Source organism: Moschus berezovskii, chromosome 10, assembly GCF_049115385.1.
Source record: "Moschus berezovskii isolate FMDL1 chromosome 10, NW_MosBer_1.0, whole genome shotgun sequence".
NCBI classification, from domain to species: Eukaryota; Metazoa; Chordata; class Mammalia; order Artiodactyla; family Moschidae; genus Moschus; species Moschus berezovskii.
The window spans coordinates 83,058,599-83,080,248 of NC_142469.1; the positions used below are offsets into that span (position 1 = coordinate 83,058,599).

The 21,650-nt window shown below is 40.7% G+C and overlaps 1 protein-coding gene across 1 annotated transcript; it reads right to left on the reverse strand.

The window, feature by feature from the left end:
• Positions 1-4,611: 4,611 nt before the first annotated feature.
• Positions 4,612-19,389, reverse strand: PERP (p53 apoptosis effector related to PMP22). The gene is made up of 3 exons (XM_055433355.2): positions 19,032-19,389; positions 8,335-8,475; positions 4,612-6,173 (listed from the first exon to the last, which is right to left on the reverse strand). Exons 1-3 carry the CDS (start codon positions 19,216-19,218, stop codon positions 5,947-5,949), a joined length of 555 nt encoding a protein of 184 aa, XP_055289330.1. The 5' UTR covers positions 19,219-19,389; the 3' UTR covers positions 4,612-5,946.
• Between the last annotated feature and the right edge of the window lie 2,261 nt (positions 19,390-21,650).

Here is a 21,650-nt window from a genome sequence, read left to right on the forward strand (position 1 = left end):
ACAGAATCTAAACCTCTTTTAATCTCCCTTTTTGGCTTTTTCTCTTCCCACACTTGAGATGTGTTATTTCTGCCACACCCCGAAGACACACCCAGATACTTGAGAAATCCAAGAACAATGCACTGAAAGGGTGACCAGACAAGTCAAGCTCACTGAAGAATGGTCTCCAAAAGCAAAGGGCTCTCTGATCATCCACCAGTGAGTCCCAAGCTTGGTCTGTCTTCAGGAATTTTAAAACCTGAAACCACTCTACCGAGAGAGTGGTTTTAAAACTGCTGCAAAAATAATTGTTACAGAAAGAGCAAGGAAAAGAGGAGGGATTTCAAAAGCAAGAGCTGGCACTGAATCTCTTTATCCCAGCTTCCTTAGCAGCCTTCTCCTGCCCCTGGCAGAGCCATTGCTGCAATTTCAATTATATCCTACTGCATAATCGTAGGAATATTCTTACTCAAAGTCTTCCCCTTTCAAGCCAATTTAGATGTCAAAATTATTTTTCTGATGAATATTCCACAGTATAACAAAAACTATTGATGTACTCTGTTCTATGTGAATATCATTTGTTCTGTAATACATATTTCAAAGTATCCTGTACACAGTGAAGATGCACAACATTCTATGCAGTGTAAGGATGATTCTATTGTCTTTTTAAAAATTGTACCTCAGTAGCAGTAATCTGTAATCTCAAAAGCAGTACTTTTAGAAAGTCTAAAAACTAGTGCTTCAGAAAGAAGATTAAAAGGGTTTTTCTTTACGATGCCCTCTCCATCAAGACTGGACCCTCTAATGTCAGCCACACCCCTGGAATGATTTGGAAAATGGCTCATACCTGTGATGTTCATGAAGTCATGACTTATGAAGTAAGGGTCCAAGCACAGAGAAGTGCAATCCAACCATGAAAACAACACAGTTTGAACTCCGCTTCTCAAACACGGTACCATGAGATACACAGACCCACGGAGATGTTTTTAATTCCTTTCTTCTCTTCGCCATGTATTTCCCTCATCTGCTTTGCTCATCCCCAGTTCTCTATGAAGAACCGGCCCTCACTGGGACCTAGTCCTTTACACTCTCCATTATAAAATGTCCCCTGAAACACATAGAAAAGCAGAACCCTCCTGGAGTATGGAGAATGAAAGGGGCTGAGAGCCCCAGACCAGCACAGTGGGAGGAAGGGGAAGCCTGAAATCCTCATAATAGTATCAATACCTACTGGAAAAGTGAGTCACTCAGTCATGTCTGACTCTTTGTGACCCCATGGACTTTACAGTCCATGGCATTCTCCAGGCCAGAATACTGGAGTGGGTAGCCTTTCCCTTCTCCAGGGGATCTTCCCAACCCAGGGATCAAACCCAGGTCTCCCGCATTGCAGGCAGATTCTTTACCAGCTAAGCCACGAGAAGCCCAAATATCCACTGTACTGTGTTCTGATGCACCAAACAATACCACAACATGGTGTGTTTTGCATCTATTATTGCTGTTGTTATTTACTAGGTGTCTGAACTTGCAAACATTATTTCACATTCCTGTACTTCCTTTTCTTCTCTGAACAATTAAGATCATTAAGTTCATATCAGAGGGTCTAGGCCATGTTTACATGGGTTAGTACATGGGAAGCATTTAGAGGATACTAGTTAGGAAGTGTAACCATATCCTCGGGTTCTTCCACTCTGTAAGTTTCAGGTGGCTGGCTGGTGGGCGGAAGAGGGGGCAAGCCAACTGGCAAATTCCTCATGGGGCTGACTTCTAACTAATCCCCCTGATTTACACCCTCCTCCTCTCCTGGTCCTACTTTTCCTTGCCAACACCAAGCTTGGCACTTCTTTGGCACTTATAAGCAGCACAGCTGCTACTTCCCTGACAGCCAGCTTGAGTTGGTTCTGAATGGCAGCTCCACTGATATGTTGACATATCACTCATTTTCCATCTTCCAGAAATTTGACAGAATCTCTGGTCAGCTATATATCCCTCTTTAATTATGGATTTATTCCCTCTGGCACCTGTTTACTAGTCTACATTTTTTTTCTATCCTGGTCAGAAGTGATTATTTAATACAGAATTCACTCTCCCATCTTGAATCAGAAGCTCCCTGAAATACAAATAAATAGTTGCTTCTAGGCTCCGGGGTTACTTTTGCTCCTAATAAGAGTCTGCTGCTAAGTCGCTTCAGTCGTGTCCGACTCTGTGCGACCCCATAGACGGAAGCCCACGAGGCTCCCCTGTCCCGGGGATTCTCCAGGCAAGAACACTGGAGTGGGATGCATTTAGTAGATCTTCCAATGAAAGGAGTATTCTTTAATTTTCAATTAAAGAAAAAAAAATCCATCACAATATTACGAAGATGTTAATCATTTGTCTCTAGTTACGAAAATCAACTTAAAAAAACAAACCAAAAAATAGCATCACTTAATCCTTTTTCCTTTTCCCAAGAATATTTGAGTAAATCAACAAATGAGGAGGTACACATACAAACACACTGAATCAAAATTTTGAAAGAAAAAGGATCATAGCAATAATCTTACAGGTGAGGTTGAGGCATGAGAGGTGGTAAACTACTCAAGTTATGAAATCCATCATAGCTAACAAAAGCCAACAGTGGTATGAAACTAAAATATGCCCTTTTCAGGTATTCTTAGGAAAACAAGTCAATTCAGCATCTGTGTTTATTATATTAACAGAACTGTCAGCAGGAGCTTGTAGCAAAAAATCAACCTAAGTTATTATGACTATATTTTTCCATTCTTTTCATTCCCTTAAGAAAAGAAAACCTATCAAATTTTAATGTCAGTCCTGCAGTGTATGATTTTGAAGCTAAAAGTAATTACACTCCATAGTTACCCTGTGTGACAACTGAAAGTCCTTGACACATTACCCTTTTGTTACAGTCAATGGTAAAAGGCACTTGGCATATCTGATTACTTCTAGTGTGAGCATGAGATAATTGTTTGGGAACCTAGAACTGCTTGTTTAATGGGTGGAGACTCAGTATAATAATTACAGAGCCAGAAACCAGTTCAGTTTGATCATGGGAAATCTCATCCAGTACATTTTTAGTCTTGAGACGGCTTCTCAAATTCTCTATTCCTCTCTGGAATTCCCTAGAATTCTCCTGCTCTGTTTATGACATAAAGGTTTCTGTCCTAATGAATGAACTAAGAAGGAATAGAGGGTCTCTGGATGTGAGAGTTGGACTGTGAAGAAAGCTGATCGCCGAAGAATTGATGCTTTTGAACTGTGGTGTTGGAGAAGACTCTTGAGAGCCCCTTGGACTGCAAGGAGATCCAACCAGTCCATTCTAGAGGAGATCAATCCTGGGTGTTCATTGGAAGGACTGATGCTGAAGCAGAAACTGCAATACTTTGGCCACCTCATGCGACGAGTTGACTCACTGCAAAAGACTCTGATGCTGGGAAAGGTTGGGGGCAGGAGGAGACGGGGACGACAGAGAATGAGATGGCTGGATGACATCACCGACTCTGTGGACATGAGTTTGAGTGAACTCCGGAAGTTGGTGATGGACAGGGAGGCCTGGTGTGCTGTGATTCATGGGGTCGCAGAGAGTCGAACACGACTGAGCAACTGAACTGACTGAGCTGGAACAAGGCTGAAAGAAGTGGCACATTTTAAGTAAAGTAACAATGTTTCTTCTGTCACAGACATTGTCTGTTAATACAGACCATGGATTCCAGGAAGCTGTAATCTAGTGTGTTACTTATTTAGGAGAGAAGAAGGAAGCTGGGTGGGAAGAGAATCCAAAGACAAGAGTGCTTGCTTTAGAGAGGACCTATATCTGAGTCATTTTCATGTCTAATGAGAGATACAGTTTCTGAATCTCTAGATATCCATTATCTTCGTGAATGGATCAAATTGTTAATTTGATCATTTCAAACCTTGTCATAGATTTTTTTTAAATTTTGGTGTAAAGAATCACCCAGACCAAATTCTTGTAGTCTTGTAGTCAAATTTATGAAACGATCACCTTAAACTTTGAAAACCATAGAAGAAAAAGTCACTGCCAGTGGCTGACAGAAGCACTAAGAAAAAATAGTCTCCTTCTCCCACCCTGCTACTTGGAAACCCTTCTTTACATTTATATATAAAAGAGTAGAATTCACCTATGAGCCACCATAGGGAAAAAAAACAACAACCAGAAAATGGAAGATGGACAAGAGGAAAAGAAGTAAAGAGTCTGTGGTCCCATGACCTGAATAGAAGACTCCACCTCAAGCAGGAAGCTGTGCCACAGAAGACAGGAGAACCACCGGCGAAACCATACTAATGCTCCGTGGTGTCTGGACCTACCAGGAAGCTCTTGGTCCATTCCCTCTGATGGCAGTGCTGGATAAATACTATTTGATATTGGTGTCCTGGGTATTGGTCATTGAGGAAGTAGTTTAGAGAGTAAATTACTAGAATCCATTAAAGTTCATCAAAAATCGTTTCTCTTTTTTTTTTTATGTTCATCTTAAAACTTGAAAATGATAAAAGCAACTTTTCACTTTATCCAATGTTCTTACTACCCCACTCAAAACATCTTTTACAAATTCCCTTCCCCCAGATTTGGGGGAATGAGGGGAGAAGCAAATTCAAAAAAACTGCAAACTAGAAACAAGATAAGATCACCTGGTTTATTGAGAAAAGTTCATAATAAAACTGCAACTGCTATTTTTACAACTTACAAAATAATTTGATATATAAAATGAATTGGTTTTCATTATGTAAGTACAAATAGTAAAAAAATAATAATATTCCATGTGATATATCATATTTGCAAGTCAGAGAAATCCCACATTCCTGAATTCTCCTGTTAAACATTTTACACCAGATATTTTTAATCTGTTTACCAAGGGAAACCAGGTTTTTAACCATATTGAAGTTTTTGCTTACAGTTGCAATCTATCAGAAGCTGTGTCTACATGATTAGAGCCCGATCAAGCCAAAGATGAAAAATTCAAGCCATTCTTCTCTTTAGGCTGTTTAATGTTACTTTTTGTGATGGGAATGGCCCTCCTAATGCTTTACTGAACAACCTAATACTACTTAAAGGTCATAATGAATTAGACCAGTCCATTTTTTAATCTAGTCTACTCTGGTCTAGAGCATATAGACACCAAAGCGCACAGAATTACTAGTAGCTTTCTACCACACCCCCACCCTAAGAACCACTTTAAAAGAGAAAATTTCATCTTAAGATTTCACTGCTTAAGGAGGCCTTACTATTGCAACACATTTTGGCCATGAAAGAATACTTTCCTAGATGTCATATTTAGTTAATGGCAAGCTTAGCCCCAAATCAATTATTCTCATTAGAAATTCTCACAAATAACATGCATTTAGGAACCAATTTTGCTTCTTTGAATAGTCAAAGGCTTGGAAAAAATTTTTTTTTGCATTTCTTTTAGAAATTGTCACTGACAATTTTTACCAGCATCTTCTTCTTCTCCTTAGTCCTTAATAGACCCAACCCATTCCATCTGGGAAAAACAGAAACCTAACCAGATTACTCAAATCTTTGAAGCCTTCTCATTTTTACCTTATAAATTATGTGGTTACTTTCATACTCATATTCTTTTACAAATGCAATATCAATGATATTGCTAGATATAAGGAAACATTGGCATATTAGTAGTGAGTTGGCCAAAAAGTGAGTTCAGGTTTTCCCATCAATCTTATAGACAAGCCTGAATGAACTTTTTAGCCAACTTAATAATTAGGTAATTAATTAAAAGAAGTAAGTCTTACTTAACACTACAAAACATATATAAAAGATGAATATGAAACTATAACACCATTTAAGAAACACTTTCCCCAGATTATTTTAGCATTTTGACCATAGTTTAATGATATGAACATTGTCCCCAAAACAGGTTCAAAGTATTCCGGGGAAAACAGTTTCTTTCTCTGGAATCTATCTCAGCAGCAGTGATGTTCTTCTGCTCATTCCCCACCTTAGGCAGATGTGTAGAAGTACCTAGGCTTGGCATTGCCCAGCAGGTCATCTTCATAGTTGGGGAGGCAACAGAAGAAGAAGGCACAGCCGATCAGGATAATAGTGGCCGCCCACCCGAAGCCATAGGCCCAGTTATAGATGTAAGTGACAGCAGGGTTGAGGTGAAGGTTAAAGGTCTGAGTGTACTTCACAGGGTAAATTACCAGGGAGATGATCTGGAACACAGCTAAAAGGAAGGAAAAAAAATTCCCAAAGTATGAACGCATGAAGGAATGAACACATGGTCACAACAGATTAATTCCTCTTCCTCAACATTTCTGCCTTAAAATTAAGCGTTAAATCCACCTAAATAATGCTGATAAAGGGGGCTGGGAGAATCTAGTTAATCATGAGCCAAAAAAGATGGTTGAATATTTTGTGTCAGAGATACCTGGCACTGAGCAGAATACTGAATATATGAAATACAGGCAGAATGTTAGAGAATCATTCCGTAGTACCTGTGTAAGCATTATATATACTAAAGTCAAAATTGCTGAACTGTGGTGTGCAATAGAAAGCAAGAGGGTAGAGAAGAGCCTATTTTTTTCATCTTTGCATTTCCTATGCCAAACATTTAATATTTTATTGGTAGCAAAAATAATATATATATACACATGTGTGTGCACACACACATACAGAGTTAGAACTCAATACTGACATTTGATAACATACCACTGGAATATTCATTCAATCAATGAATGACTAAATGAAATAATGAGCCAATGATATGGATGATCAATGGCAGAATCAGTAGAAAAGCCTGCAGAGGAAGGGAAATTTGAAGAATAAATAGAAATGAAGAGATGGAGGGCAGGAAGAAGAGCGTTCCAGGCTAGGAGAATAGAAGTAAAAGAAGAGAATAATCACAGTGCTTTGACAAATTGAAAGGGAAGATACAGGCAGGAAAACATGTCAAAAAGATTTCTAAACTCTTAATATAAGAGTCACATTGTTACAATTATTATTAATCATGCATTAACATTTTAAATTGCTTAAAAATAAAAGGAGCTTTATTAGATTTATTTTGTAGTTTTTTTCAATGAACATGCATAATTCTATAAAGTGCTAATGAGTATACACATGCTATGCTATGCCATAAGCTATGCCAAAAGACCCTGATGCTGGGAAAGACTGAAGGCAGGAGGAGAAGGGGATGACAGAGGATGAGACGGTTGGATGGTATCATTGACTCAATGGACATGAGTTTGAGCAAACTCCGGTAGATAGTGAAGGACAGGGAAGCTTAGCATGCGGCAGTTCATGGGGTCGCAAAGAGTCAGACATGACTGAGCGACGGAACACAATGCTATGCCATGCACTTTTTATGCCCACATGGTATTTCATGTGTGCATTGCCATGACTTAAGGTACGAGCAAATTTTAGCTCTGTGACACTCAGACGCTGCTCTTCACAGAGGGACCAGTTAGTTGGCTGTGCTTCCTGGAGTGTGTCCGGGAGTGGATAGTTCTCACCACCACTTTCCTTTCACCTTAATTTTTTCTACTAGCTCCACAGATATATTCTTAACTAGTTTTCTGTTTCTTTTTTTTTTCTTAAAGAAAAGCTAGTTTTTCCATTTCTTTTTTTTAATCACTAGAAAGGCTATAGATGTTTCCATATCTTGACTTGTTGCTTCTGTTTCCAAACTTAAAATGTTCTCCTTTGGCAACTCATGAAGAGCAATCTTGGTGCAGATCATCATTTCTCTGCTTCTTATCTACTTAAAATAGCAAACTTTCACTGGTTAAGCTTGTCATTTAGTGCAAATCGTTGTGTCCTACACAAAAGGAACACTTCTCTGCATTTTTCTCTACTATGTGCTATAATACATGTAAAATATAGTTATTTACCCATTTTGGTTCATCACATGACTTAGATAAATTTCTACAAAATCTAAATTGCAAAGGACCCTTCCATGATCCACCACATTCTAAGACTGCAAAACTTCACCAAATGCAATGATTCAGGTACATTTCAGTCCCCTAAGCATGCAGCTCATGGCAGGCCAGTCTGGGACCACTATGGAGACTGCCCTTCCAGTGGCGAATAGCCCTGGCCCCTTTGGGAGAGGTGTCAGGGACTCAAGGTCATCTATGAGAGACAGCCACAGGTGGAGTGACAACCTTCCTCACTTGGGTGGGGGGCCTGGAACTAGAACGCTATCTCAGGCAGAAGAGGAAAGGGATCAAGATCTTAAAGCACATCCTCCGTTACTTCTGCCTTTGGGGACACATTTTCTGAGAGCAGATCAGGAACTGTGTTGTCATGGATCTTCACTGTGGCTTGGACATTACTATATTGATGTTCACTGAAGATAGGAATGAAGAATTGCTGGTGCACAGTCTTACCAGCCAGGGCCAGGAGGCCTCCGATCACTCTCAGGAAGACAAGCATTTGGGGTCCACAGAGGGCAAAGAAGGAGAGGATGAAGCAGATCACCAGGATGATGAGACCGCAGAGCAGCATGGCAGCGGCTGCCCTTCCCCAAGCTACAAGGAAAAACAAACGGTCATTAATACGACAGACACGCCAAATTTAAAAATTACTTAACAAAGCATCAAGAGTTTTTTTTTTCTAATAATTATATTTGGGTGGAAGAACAGTTTTTCTTTCAATAATAAACATCTCCATATTTTAAGGGAAGAACAGGCAATTCGTAGGTAGGACATTAATATAGTGATATACAGTAATGCCTTATCCCTCCATTTGCGGGCAAATGTTTATACCTCCAAAATGAAAGGTAGACATCATTAAAATGTACGTCATTTAATAAGTGGATAAATTGGCCATATAAACAGGTATATTTAAACGATTAACTCAAGTTCTAATCCAGTAACCCAATAAACAACATTTTTGGTATTGAACAATCCAAATTATAATCTCTACAGGAACTGTTTCAATTACCTTTAAAAGGATCATTGTTTTATATTAAGATTTGGTTCCATGAAAAAATAATTTTTGAAAACAGAGTACCTATGCCTAGGCAGAGATGTGAAATAAAACAACTTAATTGTAAAGTAGGTATGATTTTTATAACAAGTTTAGGTGCAAACAACCTTTCTAAATTTTTACATAAATTTTTTCTGAAGTATTCAGAATTTGTTGCACAATAATTCTCAGTTATTGACATGCGCCCTAAAAACAATCAGGATGAGGTAGAAATTGAGTTCGGGTTTCAAAGATCTACGTGGGCAGCCCCAGCCCTGGCTCATTCTGCTGTGCGCCTATGGGAAGAGAAAAGCCATGACTTCCCAGATAAGGATTCCAGCCAATCACTCTTCCTGTTCAACCTGCACCAATTTGTAAAATCTCCCACACAACTTTCTCTCCAGAGGTAGTAACTGACATGTATGAAGTAATCACTCTGTGCCAGGCACGGAGCTAAGAACCTGCCATGGTTTAACTCTCTGAATTCTCACGATAAATCTTCAAGGTTCACATTCTGTTATCATTTCTGTTTTAGAAGTGAGATTACACTGTGGCTTGTAGAGTCCAGATAACCTGCCTATAGTCACAGAGCTGGCAGCCAAGTCTGATTTTTAGCCTGTCTGAAGCCAGAATATGACTCTTTTTTTCTTTGGGGATACGATTTACATGCTGGAAAAATCATCCATTTAAAGTGTACAATTCAGTGGTTTTTACTATATTTACAGGCTTGTGCAGCCATCACCATTTACAATTCCAAAACTTTCATCACTCCAAAAAGAAACCCCATGACCATTAGCAGTCACCTCCCCTTCCCTTCTTCCTTCAGCTTCCAACAACCATTAATCTACTTTCTGTCTCTATAAATTTGTATACCCTGTACAGTGTTTATAAATGGAATTATAGGTTAATACTATGTGGCCTTTGTGACTGTCCTGTGCTTTCACTTAGCATGTTTTCAAGGTTCATCTCTATTGTAGCAGCATGGATCAGGACTTCATTCCTTTTTATGACCAATAATTATTTTGTTGTATGGAGAGCCCACATTATGTTTGTCCACTCATTCATTAATGAATGAACATGCTCCCTTAATCTGTTTTTCTTTATTGAATTTGAAAAGGAGAGTTGCATGCACCTCAGTGCTGGTCCTACTGCAACTTTAACACAGCTTGGCTGGCAAACATACCCTCACTTAATTTTGGTCACTAGACTGGTCAATGGTAGACAAACCTTAGGACCAGCAGAAAGAACAAAGGCTGGGGAACCTTGTTTATACCCCACCTCTACTACCTATTAGGGCTTCCCAGGTGGTGCTAGTGGTAAAGAACCTGCCTGTCAATGAAGGAGACATAAGAAACACAGATTTGATCTCTGGGTCAGGAAGATCCCCTGCAGCAGGGCATGGCAACCCACTCCAGTATTTTTGCCTGGAAACCTTCATGGACAGAAGAAGCTGGTGGACTACAGGCCATGGGGTCACAAAAAGTCAGACACAACTGAGTGACTTTCACTTTCTTTCAAGTAGAAGACATGTGCTCTTTTTTTTTTTTTAATAGGCTCAAAGATTATGTTTTCACACAAATGACCCTTTAGTAGTACTGTCAGGGACATGACAGTCCATGAGTGGGTCCAGTTTTGTTTCTAATTTTTACTACTTTCCTCCAAGCCCTGCTCTTTCTGTGAGATCAATAAGAGATTTTAGGACCAAGGTAAAAAGAAATGTTTTATTTTAAAAGCAACATAGATAAAGCCAGAATGAGAAATTGAGTAATTAATTCTCTTTTTTTCACTTTTGCCTTGTCCTTTGAGTAGGGTAACTTTCCAGAGAAGAGGAGCCATCTTTGGAAAGAACCACCAAGACCATCTCTAAGTCTCCACCATAGACCACTGACACAAAACCATCAGTGGTGCTTATAGAAAATATGGATTCCTGGGTGTCCCTCCAGACACACTGAATCACAGTTGAAAAGACAGTGCCCAGGAATCTGCCTTTTACTTGTATTTCTTTCTTTACTAGTACACTAAAGTTTGAGAACGACTAAAATCGATGATTAATCTTCTTATAAAGTTCAGCTATTTCATTGCCAGAAAGGAGCATGCAACATTCAGTATGTGACCCACTGCCAATTACAGTCTCATTTCTACAGATGTTTTTCATGGCTACTGCCAATCATTAATTTCAATTAAATACAATCATTAAATTCAAATAAGCAGACACTGATTTTTCCTTTTAAGTTGAATTCACAGATTTGTAACTGTTCAATGAAAAGGCAATACATCTGTATATGCATACCGAGGAACACAAACATTATGAAGATCAATTGTACAGTAGAATGTGAGTGTTCAATAAAAACAGAAAAAGAAAATCCCAACAGGGAATATATTTAATAATCAAACTTTGACAATTACAGATTAAGGTGTTTAAACTATAGCTAAATAATGTATGATATTGCCTAAAGAGTAATATCAATCATTTTACCTGTTTATTTGAGGAAAATTAATACAAAGTTAAATTATTGCTATTACTACTTCCTCTGACACTATAGCTGTAATTTACATTTAGTTTCAGGTACTTGAAAGAAATTAAAGAAATAATAAGCCAATTCACCTAAAACCAACAGGTGAATGTAAAGATAAACAGATCATTTTAATAACTATTTCTATGCTATGTTAAATCAACTCAATTAGCGTCTTGCTTATTTAAAATGCTGAGTCTGAGAGAAATCAAAATGGACACTTCAGCAACATTTTGTCTGGAGAAAGGCTGCCTTGGAAGTAGAACATGTAAAACCTGCTCCTTGTAGGGTGGAAACACCCACAGTGAATCACTTAACTATCATTTGAAATAGAAATCTTAACATGGTTTTGAAGGTCCCGACGGATGGATAACAAGGAAGGCAATCTGCTCTCATGTCAATTACTATTTTTTTGTAAGATGGTGAAATGGACCCTATCAGGTCTGAGCAGTCCAACATTCTGCCTGAGAAGGGGCCCAACTGCCATGTAGACTTACAACATGGCAATTTTCCAAGGCCTACACTTTAAAAAGTTAAGTCTATAGGTTAAGTACCTTTGGTCTCCCTTAATTACCCAGAATGAGCCTAATATTCCCAAATTTACCAAATCCTTTTGAGAACTATTTATATTTCATATTATACCTTGATCTCAATTATACCTATTTACCAGTCCAAATGAAAAAAATATCACTTTTTAAAACTTGTCCTAAAGCTACTTCTTTCATGATTCAACAGATATTCCTCAGTTCTTCAAAGACAGTCCATCTTCATTTATTCTGAATATAACTATGTCCTTCATTAATATTCTATATAGTAAATTTTATTGCCTTTCCTAATCTGTATTTTATTGGCATTTGTTGCATCCATACTAAAATTTGAGAACAACTTAGATGATTAATCTTATAAAGACAGATTGTAGCACTGTCAAAAAGGAGCATGTAAGTTTCATGAGAAATGAGACTACTATCAACTGTAGTCTCATTTCTATAGATTTTTTTTTCATGGTTACTGTCAATCATTAACTTCAATTAAATACAATCATCAAATTCAAATAAGCAGAATTTGTGTGTGTGTGTGTGTGTGTGTGCGCGCGCACATGTGCACACACGCAGGGGTTGGGGAAGTTGTCAGTTACCTTTTTCTGAACTGAGACCACAACAGCATGCTGTATTTCAGGTAAACAGAGTTTCTATGCAGGAATTTTGTTTGTTTGTTTGTTTTCTTAAAGGAAGACAAATTTGGTGTTTCATACATCTTCATAATTTATTCTGTCATAAGTATTTTCTAGAGGAGATCAATCCTGGGTGTTCATTGGAAGGACTGATGCTAAAACTGAAACTCCAATACTTTGGCCACCTCATGCGACGAGTTGACTCACTGGAAAAGACTCTGATGCTGGGAGGGATTGGGGGCGGGAGGAGAAGGGGACAGCAGAGAATGAGATGGCTGGATGGCATCACCGACTCGATGGACATGAGTTTGAGTGAACTCTGGGAGTTGGCGATGGACAGGGAGGCCTGGTGTGCTGTGATTCATGGGGTCGCGAAGAGTCGGACACGACTGAGAGACTGAACTGAACTGAACTGAAGTATTTTCTAAATACCACTTGGAGAAATTCATGTTATCAAAGAAACCAGCAATATAATAAATCCACTGTTAAATAAGATTCATTAAAGATCCATTTAGGTGAAGAATGGCTTATCAAATTTTGCTATTTCTTGCAAAGATTCAACATTAAATTGACAACATGGAAACCATTCACTGATCAATAATGAAATTCTGAGTTTTTTCTAGGAAATGTTTTTAAATTTTTTGTATGAGGAAGAATGCTGTATTTTTTTCCAGAGATTATATACTAAAACATGACATTACAAGGCAAATACAGCCAGGAAAAGACCAATAAGATCAACTGATAAGAAAAGAGCAACAAAAGTAAAAATAAGTAAATACCTCGAAAGTCAAGCTAGAAACCATAAATCAAACTTAAGTTTGTGGAAAAGGAAAAAAAATTTTATTTTAAGACAAGAAGAGCACTACTACTATCATGGGCGATATTTTGGAAACTGTCATGACTTTTTCACCCCAAATTAGTATTTCTTTTAATGGATTTGCTGCATTCTTTAGGAGTTTTACATGTGGGCACCAAATATTGAGGTTTCCCTAGTGGCTCAGTAGTAAAAAATTGGCCTGCAGTGCTATCTCTGGGTCAGGAAGATCCCCTGGAGGAGGGCATGACAAACCACTCCAGTATTCTTGGCTGGCGAATCCCATGGACTGAGAAGCCTGGCAGGCCAGAGTCCATAGGGTGGCAAAGAGCTGGACGTGACTGAAGCAACTGAGCAGAGCACACAGCCCCAAATGTTGACCAAAACCTACTGTGGCCTAGCCCCTTACTCAGTGCCCTGCAAACACCAAATTGTCACCCAGCCAGAGGACAGCTGCTTTCCAGAACAAAAGATTCACCTATGAACAAGACAGAAAACCCTACCTTGTGAATCTGAGATTTTGTCAGATTTCTTCCTATTGTTTCTATAAAGTTCTTTATGTCATACACAAGCAGAACTGAAAACTGGATAAGACCAAAATTAAAAATATAAAAAGAAGGTACCTACAAATAAACATAAGCATGGGTGGAAGATATATTCAAAAAGACTGTTGCCTATTCATTGAGGAGACTTGCAGTAATACAGACCAGTGCTTCTGAAACTTAAAAGTGCTGATGAATCAATCACCTGGGGACCGAGTTAAAATACAGATTCCAATTCAGTAGATGGGCCTAAGATACTGAGTGTCCAATAACCTCCCCAATAATGCAGATGCTGATGGTCTGCGACACATTAGTAGTAAAAATGTAGAGGATAACTCAGTACAGGCCTCCAAAAAACTCGGCATAGGAAGAGCGATCCTGCAAGGTTTGGAGGCAGGCAAGGAATGGCTTAAAGGAAGAATGGTGGGGGCAGGGGTCACGGGGGGGGAGATTCCACAGTAGGTGTGAGATTCTTTACATGCTCCACATTCCCACCCCCCCTAAACGGAGCCAGATGATAACTCTTGTCCATTGGTCTTTACAGAACTCCTTTACCGTCTTCTTTTAAAGTCTGAGTGGGGAAACTATCCTACACAGGAAGATGGGAAAATACAGGAAATTGTGTATGAACTCAGAAAAGATAACTAGCAGCAAATTTAGGATCTATCCTCAAATGTTTGAAAATCTGCTATTAGAAGGCTAGAAAGAAGAATTTACAGAGAAGCACATCAGCTCTTGTCAGCATTAAGAGAGGTACTTTTTTTTTAATTGCAGGATAATTGCTTTACAATGTTGTATTGGTTTCTGCCAAACAACAATGCAAATTATTCATAATTATATATACATTCTGTACCTCTTCAGCCTCCCTCGCCCCTCCCATCCCACCCTTCTAGGTCATCACAGAGTACCAGGCTGGGCTCCCTGTATTATATAGCATTGCCACTAAGAGAGGTACTTTTAAACAAACAAGCATGGTGAAGAGAATTAAGTTGCTGAACAAAGGATGAAAGCTCAGATCAATCACAGGGGATGCTGACGGGCAGGCTTTGGAGAAACCTTGAGTAGGTGCACTCTTCGTCCCTCCTAACTCTGATAGTCTAGGAGTCTGTGCCCATTTACAGGGAGAAAAGACAAACTAGATTGCTAAAAAGGAACTGAGGCTCTCTGGTAGTTATTGATAAGCACAGCAAATGTGGAGTAAACTGGGCAAGATCACTGGTTCCTAGATGTCTAGATTTTATAAATCAACACATATATTTAATCATGAAAATCACCTGAGTGTCCAACTTTTTGTTTTACTATATAAGAATATGAACACATGCCCACAAAAGATTAATCTACTAATGCCTAATTTCATAAGCCACAAGAATATAATCTCAAAATGAAATCCTTTAAATTGAATTTAGCCCAGTGAACACCTGTTAACTTCACACTTACTTTTCTCATCTTCCATACATTGAAAAACCATAGGGCTAAACGATCTAAAACTATTTCCTATAATAATCTGATTCTTTGTCTTAAGGCTGATTTCATATTTAAAAAAAAAAAATTTCAATGTGGTATCACTGGTAAAAACTCTGCCCTTCTGAGTTCAGATCAAAGACAAAGGTTCTCCCTTGCTGCCACTTAGAATTGCCACTGTCGTTCTTGGAGCATAAATTCATCTTTCTTATCCCAGTAACTGATCCATAAACTTAACTCCATTACTCTCCACCCTGAACAACTCAGAACTTGCTCAGGACTTAAAATCTACATCCCTGAAGTTGAAAATATCCTCCTGATCTACTCTTTCTTAGAACTGGAAAAGAAGGTGCCAGCAATTCAAAAATACCATCTGTGAACACGGATTCAAATTTAATTTTGCATTTTCTTTATACATGAAATTTGAATGACTGTTTCAGCATTTAAATCTAGATTTTTCTTTTCCTGTTTTGAGGATTAGAAACCTTGATTTAAAAAAAAAAAAATTCAAACAAGTATGTGTATTTATTTAGTTGTTTAGCTGCTACATTGGTATCTGTCTCTTTTGCGAACCCATGGACTATAGCCTCCAGTCTGCTCTGTCCACAGGATTTCCCAGGCAAGAACACTGGAGTGAAAAAAAGAATACTGGAGTGTGTTGCCATTTCCTTCTCCAGCAGATCTTCCCGACTGAACCCTCCTCTCCTGCATTGCAGGCAGATTCTTTATCACTGAGCCACAGGGAAACCCCATTTAGTTGTTACTATTGTGTAAAAGAAAATATTCAGTGTTTAATTCGGTTTATTGATGAGGAAAAATGAAGTGGATACATCATTTTTTAAAATTCTTAAAAATGTTAATGACAGTGAAGAATATAACATTCTAAGGAACTATTTACCTTTATGAAAAAAAGCCTATATTATTTAGTATTATTGCCGATACCTACCAGTAACAACCTAGGCCTTTATTACCAAAATAAATCAATGTTATAAATATCAGCAAATAAAAGTGATAGTGAAGCACTTTGTAAATACAAAGGTACACTTTCTTAAGTGTTACAATAGTAAACCACAAGATTTATTTTTTAGTACATGGCAAGAAATTTTTAAAAAGTGAAGGTACTTACTTAATTCTCTATACTGAGATATTTTAATTAGCGCCATCAACCTTACTCTTCGTCATGTTTATACATACATGGGAGTATGTGTAAACTGCTCACTGTATTTTAGATAAAGTATGACCTCATGTGAATGTATTTTTTTCAGCAAGGACTTACTGAAGCTATCTGAAAATCTCAAGAGTTCAGACACCTAGGGAACTGACTTAAAGTGTAGACATACACAATTTCTATACCTGTGAGGCAAAACTAGACAACAGTCCCTGGCAGGAGATGGAGTGGAAGTATAATAATCATTCTAACCACCTTTGACATCAATAGCCTGGGATGGACCTCTTGTGGTGAATTCATAGCTATTTCCTTCTTCCCATGGTCACCTATTGATGGTGGATGCTAGGTTCATCATTTGATTCTAGGGCTTGAGTGGAAGCTGCGTCTAACACATTCTTGGCACTTGGTTATCTTTGCAAAGGTCAGGAATAACTAAATTGGAATTTGAAGGCTACCACCACCCACTTGTGAAAATCACAAAGACAATACTAGATTCCTCAAGACTCACTTGGAAAAGCGCACTTTTCCAAAGACCAATTTCTGTATCAAATTGAAACATCAACTGTTCACTGGATCTGTACTTTCTTTACAATTAAAAAAAAGTCAGTGCTTGAGACTCCTGTCTAATTAAAAAATTAGAAGACAGAAATAGAACCTGCTTATTCCCTTCTTTATACAAAGCACTCAATCAGCCTGAGGTTAGAAGCACCACACCCTAAGAAGGTGAGTTCATCCTGCAAGTCAAGAAAAATAAAAACTGCATTGTGCCTGTTTCACAAGAGGGCTGTGGTCACAGCCGGAGCCTTGCAGGCCAGATCATGTCCCAGCAATAGTGCTGATCTAGGCTCTGCCTGCACCCTTCTCCTGACTGGCGCACTAACCTTCTTAATTCACATGCCCAGCATTGCTGAATATTCATTCGTTGGGTCTGTATTACTCTTTGAAGTGAGACACGAAGACCAAAGTCTGTTTAAAAACACACCTGTTTTAAGCAGGCCTGCTAAATCCCCTATAAGATACTGAACCTGACTGCATTTTAACCAAATATACAGATGTTATTTCACAGAAATTAACTCACTTCGAAAACCTAAAAGACTTGTGGGTAATAACAAACCATGGCAGGTGGGCTGTTTGTGCTTTAAGGGAGGAAAAACACAGACTTCAAGGAAAGTAGTAGTAGTAGTTAAGTCGCTAAGTTGTGTCCGACTGTTTCAAGGAAAGTAGGAATTTCATTTAGTCTTTACATTTACCTCCTGACAAGGGCCATGCCTCCTTTGTGGGTGGGGGGTGGGGTGGATTCCATGTTGGAACTTCCAAGTAATTCCACAGTGGATAAGATAAAGCATCAAGCCCCTGATACAGGGCCTCAAGATAAACAGAATTTGGTTTGAAGCCCTCGGCCAGTTTAGGGGTAGGGGGCAAGTCAAAGGCCCTACCAGAGAATGGGTAGAAAAGCAGGATAGCTTTTTTTCTCGGTTTAAAACTATTAAACTCAGTTGCTAAGGCCCCATTCAGCAGTACCTGGCTTTATGCTTCTGATTACGCTCCTACTTAAACCCTCTTTTCTCAGACCTCACACACGTCGCTAATTACAATAGACCTCAGCAGGTCTTCCCATCTACCAGTAGGCTTGGGGCGGTACCAGCCCAGGGCAAATTCCGCTCCGGTCCTGTCAGCTAACTAGTAGGCAGGAAATCCCTCCACGTTGGAAAATGAAAAACCTCTATCTACAGTATTTTAAATTTGTCAACTCCGTTTCATTTCGCTAGTGTAGAAGATGTGTTTGCTTTTTAGATTTCAAATCGAATTGAAATAAAGTTTTCTAAACAGCAATGCCGGACTTGAGCCACACTCTCCCTTTAACAAGAATTACCCTGCAGCGTTGAACACTGCAATATCTACTGAAATTACCACTGCTAAAACTTTGACAGAAAGGGTTTTTGTTTTGGTTTGTTTTTTTAAAGGAAGAAGAGCTGCTTTCTCTTAGTTCAAGTTTAATAACATAGCGAATAAAGGTACGCACTTTTAATACTTGTATTTTAAGCACAAGAACCAGAGGAGGAGGCCACGGAATGGGAATAAATTTCAGTAGGTATCCAAGAAAATATACTTTGTTCTTTGCATTTACTCATCAAACCCTTTTCAAATGGCTGAGATCACCTTTTGCTGTACAAACTACGAATAAATGTAGCTTGAACTAGGGTCACGGTCGTCCAGTGTCGAGCCTGGGTTTGGTCACCCAAGGCTGCTTGATTTTGTACGGGTCCGATGTATGAACCCAGGCTCTGAAGAGATTTTTGTTGAATCACCCATTAGCCCCCCGACCCTGTTTAGTCCCTTCTCGACCCTGTTTTAGTCCATTCCGGTAGAGCGACTTCCGCACTCCCCGGGCGCCGGCGTTCGCCCCAGCCGCCGCCCGGAGGACTTCACGGAGGCGGCGGCACTCACCATACGTCATGAGGCTGTCGCAGACTTCTAGTAAACAATGCCACCACAGCGAGGACGTCTGGCTGTCATCGCTCGACTGCAGCCAGCCGCGGCCGGCCAGCGCGATGATGTCAAAGACGATGGCGCTCAGCAGGAGCAGCGGCAGGATCCACCTGCAGCGCTCGCAGGCCAGGCCGCAGCGCAGCATCTCGACGGCGGCGGCGGGGAGGAGAGCAGCGCGCGAGGCTCGGACACCGGCGGAGAGTGGCCCTCGAGCGCGGGCAGCGCGACAAAAGGGAAGAGGCCGCGAGGAGGCGGCTCTTGGAGGACGCGGCTCGGGGCTGGCAGCGGGGGCGCGGCGCCCGCCCCACCTAGATTCCGGTGACTCAGAGCGCGCCGCCCGGACCTGCTCGGCCGGCCCGCCTGGGCGCGCTGGGGAGGCGGGGCCGGGCTCGGGTTACCGCGGCTGCGGGTGAGCCTAACCCTGCCCGCGAGCGGCCCGGAGCCTCGGGGAGCCACAGTCTCGTCTCCCCCGCTCACTTGGTCCCCTCACACCCAACGTTTTTCTTCTCAGTGCTTCAAGGTGTACACATTTTAATCTGCGCATCACCAGTTCAGTATTCAACCCCTGAAGTCGGATCGCGGTCTGATTTTCACTAACACTGTTTTTAAGTTTCCAGCCATTTGAGATGAGCGTTCAAACTGGACATGGGTCACTGTCGCACTCCGTTTGAGCGCCTGTTTGAGCACGTGTACGGAACCGAGCACTCGGTCCCTGACCCTCCCAAGAGCTTCCTTGGTAATCCCGAGGGCTTCCCTCGTGGTTCAGATGGCAAAGAATCTGCCTGCAATGCAGGAGACCAGGGTTTGATCCCTGGGTGGGGAAGATCCCCTGGAGAAGGAAATGGCAACCCACTCCAGTATTCTAGAGTCGGATACGATTGAGCGACTAACACACACACAATCGCACTTTCTTTGAGTGGGTGTACCCAACCGAGGACCCTTCCCCGATCCTTCCCCACAGAGGTGGGCACTTCCTGCCTAGCTCCACCTTTGGACCTTGCACCTCAGCTGCTTCAGACTCATAACTGCTTACATCCACGCCTTCTCCACTCCAGTGCCAACTCTGACAAAGAGACCTTGTTTTAATGATCTGTGTATCCCTGGTGCCGGCCCCGTGCCTGGGTTTTAAAGGAAGCACGGTAAGCATTTTATTCACAAACACACTGAAATTAACAAATGATAGTTTCAGTTGTGGTGGAGAAGGAAATGGCAACCCACTCCAATACTCTTGCCTGGAAAATCCCATGGAAGGGGAAGCCTGGTAGGCTACAGTCCATGGGGGTCGCAAAGAGTCCGACAGGACTGAACGACTTCACTTCACTCACTTCACTTACTTCATAATTTATCACTGGAGAAGGAAATGGCAACCCACTCCAGTATTCTTGCTTGGAGAATCCCATGGACCTGGAAACCTGGCGGGCCGTGGTCCATGGGTCGCAGAGTGTCCGACACGACCAAAGTGACCGAGCAAGAGAGAGTTTCAGTCATGGAACTGCTTCAACCGCTTCTCCAGATAAATTCAGGTCCTCTTGGCTGCCATCCACTCCTTAGCCCAGATCTCTGCTTAGATCCCCTTACATCTACCCTTTTCATTTATTAAGGTTTCTCCAAACAAAAACTGCATGTCAGCATGCAACCACCAACTAAAGTCCCAACTCCGGTGTCCTGACTCTGCTTCCATCACCACCAGAGCTTCTCCGGTGTGACTAGCAGGGTGAGGTGGCAGCTGGGAGTGGTACTGAGGAGAAACAAGTTCCCAGTATATGCACAACCCCTCCTTGGGCAAATCATGAAGAACAGCCGATGAGGGTCGATCTCACCTTGTACCCCCAAAGATATATTCCTAATCACTTTTCTTTTCTTGTTATTGAAGATTTATAATATTAGTTTCAGGTGTACAGCATTCAGTTCAGTTCAGTTCAGTCGCTCAGTCGTGTCCGACTCTTTGCGAACCCATGAATCACAGCACGCCAGGCCTCCCTGTCCATCACCAACTCCCGGAGTTCACTCAAACTCATGTCCACATAGTCAGTGATGCCATCCAGCCATCTCATTCTCTGTCGTCCCCTTCTCCTCCCGCCCCCAATCCTTCCCAGCATCAGAGTCTTTTGCAGTGAGTCAACTCGTCGCATGAGGTGGCCAAAGTATTGCAGTTTCAGCTTCAGCATCAGTCCTTCCAATGAACACCCAGGGTTGATCTCCTTTAGAATGGACTGGTTGGATCTCCTTGCAGTCCAAGGGACTCTCAAGAGTCTTCTCCAACACCACAGTTCAAAAGCATCAATTCTTCAGCGATCAGCTTTCTTCACAGTCCAACTCTCACATCCATACACGACCACGGGAAAAACCATAGCCTTGACTAGACGGACCTTGGTTGGCAAAGTAATGTCTCTGCTTTTTAATATACTATCTAGGTTGGTCATAACTTTCCTCCCAAGGAGTAAGCATGTTTTAATTTCATGGCTGCAGTCAGCATCCGCAGTGATTTTGGAGCCCAAAAAAATAAAGTCTGACACTGTTTCCACTGTTTTTCCATCTATTTCCCATGAAGTGATGGGACCAGATGCCATGATCTTT

What these genes read in the sequence shown, in the direction of transcription:
- PERP (XM_055433355.2), bottom strand. Translation starts at nt 19,218, where the DNA reads ATGCTGCGCTGCGGCCTGGCCTGCGAGCGCTGCAGGTGGATCCTGCCG. An exon ending in CGACAGCCTCATGACGTATG is followed by an intron (nt 8,476 to 19,031) that starts GTGAGTGCCGCC and finishes TTTTCCTTGTAG; the next exon opens with CTTGGGGAAGGGCAGCCGCT. An exon ending in AGGCCTCCTGGCCCTGGCTG is followed by an intron (nt 6,174 to 8,334) that starts GTAAGACTGTGC and finishes CCTTCCTTTTAG; the next exon opens with CTGTGTTCCAGATCATCTCC.